Below are 6,000 nucleotides of genomic sequence, written 5' to 3'. Positions count from 1 at the left end.
AGACTGTCATACTGTAATGATTTACATGACAAACATGTTCAGGGCTCGGCTCCAGTTCGTCTCTCCCTGTTAATCTGTTGGCTCGTCCAACTCTATGGTCACATGCCTTTCCCAAGAGACATAGTGAGATTCCCTACACCCTGGTGCACATTCTCATCCCATTATAATAACAGCAATATGATTTTTGTAGTTCTCCTCTTTCTGAAAGTAAGTTAAGTAATCCTGCAAGTAGAAAAGAGACACCCCCACCAGAGGGTCAATGAACAGTTCCAGCTTAGCACAAAAAAATAAAACCGTTCTTTGTTCATTGTGCCTTTCATAAACTACAGAATCCAATTAATTAACACAGTTATCCCCTTGCACAGAAAGAAGTTGCATAACGTCCTCTAATCTCCATTAATCATGGCGGGCTCCTAAATCACGTGAAAATGCCGGTTTTCTTAACCAATGGCAAACCTCTAAAAAGTAAATCAAAAATGAGAAGATCAGTTTTTACGCTTTTCCCTCAGTAGCGAAGAAGGTGTTGGCTGCCAAAACGCCCCGGATGAGAAGTTCAGGAGCCCTCGGGGACAGCAGCTCTAGGCCGCAGGCTCGCGCCCAACGCATCATGGCGCCCACGACTCTTACCGCCTACCATTTCGTCGCCTTCCTCTGGTATTTTCTCATTACATGTTTGGTTTCGGCGCTGAAGGCAGACCACCAACCCTCTGGAGTGTTCCTGTACGGTGGGCAGTGGAAATACCTAACAATTCTCAATGTGGTAAGCAGACCATACTGTGCTATATATATGTCGGTCTGCCCATAGATGCTGGCAATATTTACTAATTCATAGCGATAATAACGCATATGTAACATACGTGTGCCATTATTTGATTGACTGTAAAAGTCCTGTGGAGGGGGATAGTTCGTTTTATATATTTCTTTAACCTCCGAAATTTCAGATCCATAACTCTTTCTCTACACTAATGTTAAACCCACTTCCTGTCAGCTCGTCTAGCTTTTCTTCACACCTGGAACCCCAAAGGGCAGGGTAGTTGCGATTATACCAGTCATCGAAATATTACTACACATAAGGCTGCAGATGAGAAGTAACATGTGGGAACAATGGGGCAAATGTACAAGGAAATGGCGCAGGTGCAAACTTTACAGCACGCGCTGCCTCAATTAAAAAACGCAGGGATGCGCTGTCCCCTGTGTTTTCCCTAGTGCTGGGCTAAAATTAGCTGTCTAGCTCCAACACAGACACCCTTGCGCCACAGTGCAAGGGTGGCTGTGTTGCAGGGATGATTGTTTATGTGCAGGAAGGCACACTGCCCTGCATCATAGTTACAAAGTGGTGGTAAGCCACTTTACATGGCTTAACGTCGCTTGGTATATATGGTACCCTTTCACGCAGGTATCTGCTTGAAAGGGGCATAAAATGGGTGTTGCTGTGGGTGTTCCACCGCAACACCCATTGCTTTTTGACGCTGCCCCAGATTTACAAGGATCTGTAAATCCAAGGCAGCGCCAAAAACTAATGCCATGTAAAAGAAGGTGTAAGATTGGAGCAACGAGGAGAAATCCTTTTATTTTTATTGCACTCTGCAGCACACATAGAAGGAGCAAAACATCATTAATGATTGTTTATGTGCAGGAAGGGATACCTATCATTAATGACGTTTTGTTTTTACTATGTGTGTTTCTATGTGAGCAAAACGCCATTAATGATTGTTCATCAATGGCATTTTGCTCTTCCTATATGTGCTGCAGAAAGCAGTACACATAGAAAAAGCAAAAATGGTAAGAATTAAAAGTATTTCTCCTCATTGCGCAAATCTTATGCCTGCTTTTGCACGGCGTTAGGTTTTGGCTCTGCCTCAGATTTACAGATCCTTGTGAATCTGGGGCAGCGTCAAAAAGCAATGAGTGCTGTGTTGGAACACGCACAGAAACATCCATTGCAAGCCACTTTCATGCAGATACCTGCGTGAGAGGGTACCATATTTACAAAGCGGAGTTAAGCTATGCAAAGTGGCTTAACGCTGCTTAGTAAATATGGTGCAGGGCATTGCACCACTGGAATGTCGAAGAAAGTGGTGTTCTGGTGGAGTTCCAGTGACGCAATCCCCTTGTAAATATGCCCCAATGTTTCTGCAAATGTGCCTAGCACCAACCTTCTGCTGGTGCTCAAAAGCATGTGATTCAAGTGCAGTGAAGCGGAATTTCTTGATGCGATTCCAATAGCAAAATCATGTTGAAAGCATGGAAATCTACTTACAACTCATTCAATATTTTAAAAGTACGGTTTATCATATAGGGCCTGCATGGCACATAAATTGCAAGCATAATTCGACAACAAAGGTTTCTCAAAGTATTGCATTAAGAGTGAGGCAGCAGTGGGGTTTGATAGGGGCATGAGTGGAGTCTTGGAGCACTGTCAGGAAGGGGACTGAACCCATCGGCAAATGCTGATTAGAGTTTACTCTTGTGCCTATAGTATAAATGTAATGTGCTCTTTTTCGTATCATTTATAATTATCTTAATTTGGAGAAAAATGATCGCACCCCTGCTGTTTTCCCGTCAAATTTATCCAGTCAAAGTTTCAATAAATCAATTCATGTAAATCTTTGACGAGACAGCAAACTTTATTGATGGGGAAGTAGGTTTATTATAAGACAACATGTATATGTACATCCATGCTACCTGTAGGCAGGAACAGCATAACTGCTTCCAACTGCCCACCAAGCCTACATTCCAGAACCCCTTGACATAACATTAAAGTGGTAAACCATATAAAATAAGAGAATATGTAACATTACCCCCTTCCATAAAAAATGAATGGAACATTTAAATATAATAACTTTAAGATTTACTAAGATAGATGTAAGTTAGTATCATATCTAAACCTAATTAATACTTAATAAAGATACAGGACACATTAAATATAATACACTAAGAACACTGCAAACACACACAGAATCGTTCTATTTCAATGATCTTGTCTTGATGCGGAGATGTATTCTGGCCCTCATTGAAACTCCCATGCCAACATATGACTTGTTCACAATCCATATAGGGGTCAGCCCTGTTATTCCAACATCACTTAGGCTAAATACATGTGAATTAACAAAAAAATATAGGGATGAAAGAACACATTTCTGAAAGTATTTTACCTCCTGGATCACCTTAATTAATCGTAATTGCTTTCAAATACTCCTAGCATATTTATTTAGAGTTTTTCAATCAGCCTTAACTCCTTCCACATGATTTATACATTTTGCTTAGTGTCACACATAACATTTATATACATAGAAAAAGATCTCAAAATTGCATATACCTATACTTGACTATAAACAAACATAAAACTAGATAAAAAATATATATCCCATACATATATTCTTTTCACTCCACTCGTTTCTTCCTATTAATTAATCAAGAGTGGCTGTGTTTTCTAATTTCCACACAGTCCACTAGTGAAGGTAGCCTATATGTGGTGCAACTTTGGGTTAAACAATTTTCTCCCCAGGTATATCGATTTATGCTAACAAAAGTATATGGGCACGTATCTGACGATTTATGCGGCATAAGTTCTTAATCCATTTAAATTCAATACAAAAAAGAGAGGGCTCCTCCAATGTAACTGTCGACGCGTTTCAGCTTTGTTATTCCAGACTCTTCAGGACAAATGAAAGACGAGGCGTCTGTAAGCAAACATATGTACGAACACTCAAAATAAGGTGACTTCAAATCTGTTCGCTCACGTAGACACAAATAGAAAATAAGAGTCTAAAAACTCAGATGCACAACTTCTCCACACACGGTGAGTATCCCATACAAATTACTTCTCAAGTGCTCATTATTAGTATAATAACTAGAGAGCATTGATAAATGTTTCTACTCCCTAAACACCAATTAATAATGTTTATGAAATTCTCTAAAAAAGGTGATTATAAACCGTGCTAAGTGCAATTACTTAGTACCAGTGCCTTTCATACACAAAAAGTAAGAAATAAAGCACTAAAAAACTGTGTAGACATGCAATGCCATCCCCCCAGGAGTAGATATGTCAAACCATGCATATGTTAGTAATGTGTCTAATACATGTATTATACTCAATTTGGCTGAATGCCCTAGCACTTACTGCTGCACCATATGTACCATCAGGAGATTAAATTGAGTGAATTCCTGTATTTTACAAAAGACCACATCACTATTCAAAAGGTCATAAGCTGTCCATTGTATCCTACGCTGACGATACTCAGTTAATTATCACACTGTTCCAAAACCCGGAACACACTGCCCATCAATTTTCCCAATGCCTGGAGGAGGTAACCGCATGGATGTCCAATCATTGCCTGAAACTAAATGGCAGCAAAACGGAGGTGATGATAGTGGGAAGGACTCCATCTGTATGGTCATCAACATGGTGGCCTGAGACGCTTGGCCAGCTTCCAACTCCTAAAACAGAAGTAAAAAATCTCGGAGTGTGGCTTGACTCCAAATTGACTTTTGAGAGTCAAATACGGAAAGTCGCAGGTAAATGCTTTGGGACATTGAAGGTCCTGAGGAAGGTCCTCGACCTATTACTCGTCAACGCCAGGAAAACTATAGTGCATGCCATGGTCACCTCTCAGATTGACTACGTAACTATCCTATATTTAGGCTTTTCTAAAAAAAGGCTAATGAAGCTGCAATCAATACAAAACGCAGCCTCCCGCCTAGTGTTGAATCTCACTAAAAGATCATCTATAAAAAAAGCCCTAGCCAGACTGCTCTGGCTACCGGTGGATAAGAGAATATTGTTTATGACAATGTGCTACTGCCACCGTATCCTGGCAAAAAAAGGCCCACATCCAGCAGAAACCTGAGATCCGAAGGTAAAGCGCCAGCAAGTGTTCCAAGAATAAGAAAGGCTAGGATGGGTGGTCGGTCTTTGAGATACCTGCCAGCTAAGCGCTGGAATACATTCCCAGCTGATATAAGAAGAGAGCCTTGTGAAACGACCTTTCGTAAAAAGCTGAAGACATGGCTTTCCCCACTAGTCAATTAGAATTCTCTCCCGAGACTTCCTGATTCATGCCTATGGGCTGAGTGTTTAATTGCTATTCTCTCAACTTTTGCCATCTGAAAGTCAGCTACTAGCACGGGGACACACCGGCGATGTAACCATGCGCTCTATGAGTGGATAAATATATATAAAATATATAAATATATACTATTGTGTGCGCGCCATGAACTGGCAAAACAAGCTTTCACTACCTGCAGCTCTTACGTAGTTTAAAAATCAATGCAGCATATTAAAAGCAAATCCAAATAAATATGGAGCTTGGACTTTAAATATAGCATATGCATAATACATTAACACTAATTCACTGCTACATTACAACTAAATCAAAGCTCGCTTGAAGTTATGGGCGCCAATATAAAGACACGAGCTGCAGCCAAAGAACTTACTAGGAAAGTATCCAAGGGTGCCAGTAACCTCACGGGGGCCGTTTTAATGATTGCACGTCTCGTCCAGCGGCAGCCAATGCACCATAGCCTCCCCGCTGCAAAAACAGCACACTGCTGCGCCTAAGTGTAGAATATTTGTGCTTTAAGCCGCGTAGTCACTCTACCATTAGGATTCCTCCAAATCGAGTCAGGAAGTGAGCCTCACATCCATATGGGATCTACTTAAACTATCACCGGAAGTAATCCTTGCCTACTATTCTAGTAATAGAAATAGAAAGAGATAAACTCCGCAAACGTGGGGGGCATCTGTGCAAACGTGGGGACCATCTTTACACAAGTGACTAAGACTTATTAGTTCCAATTCAAATAGGTGCGATGAACATCATTCAAAATATTCGCTGTTACAATCTGTCCGTAGGAACTATAATAAAGTTGACGTGTTGAAAATGATATATATTAAAGTGCTGCTTTAAATGTTACTAATATATCATAATGCTCTACTGTTAGTCACGAGTGCAAATTAAGTTAAAGAACAAGCAAATTAACAAAAAGACTCCCAGGGCT

The 6,000-nt window shown here is 40.5% G+C and overlaps 1 protein-coding gene across 2 annotated transcripts in view; it reads left to right on the top strand.

Annotated features, from left to right (window-relative positions):
• Positions 1–493: 493 nt before the first annotated feature.
• The window catches only part of ADTRP (androgen dependent TFPI regulating protein), a 301,601-nt gene continuing 296,094 nt past the window's right edge, over positions 494–6,000 (top strand). The window contains exon 1 of one of the 2 annotated variants that reach the window (XM_085606588.1): positions 494–760. In XM_085606588.1, the coding sequence (XP_085462714.1) occupies positions 545–760 (216 nt within the window). In that variant the 5' untranslated portion in view covers positions 494–544. The remainder of the gene's footprint in view (positions 761–6,000) is intronic. The other variant, XM_085606587.1, reaches the window with a different exon arrangement.

The sequence above is a fragment of the Triturus cristatus genome, chromosome 5_2, assembly GCF_964204655.1.
Source record: "Triturus cristatus chromosome 5_2, aTriCri1.1, whole genome shotgun sequence".
NCBI classification, from domain to species: Eukaryota; Metazoa; Chordata; class Amphibia; order Caudata; family Salamandridae; genus Triturus; species Triturus cristatus.
Note: the sequence above shows the minus strand (reverse complement) of the source record. Positions and strands in the feature narration are given on the sequence as shown.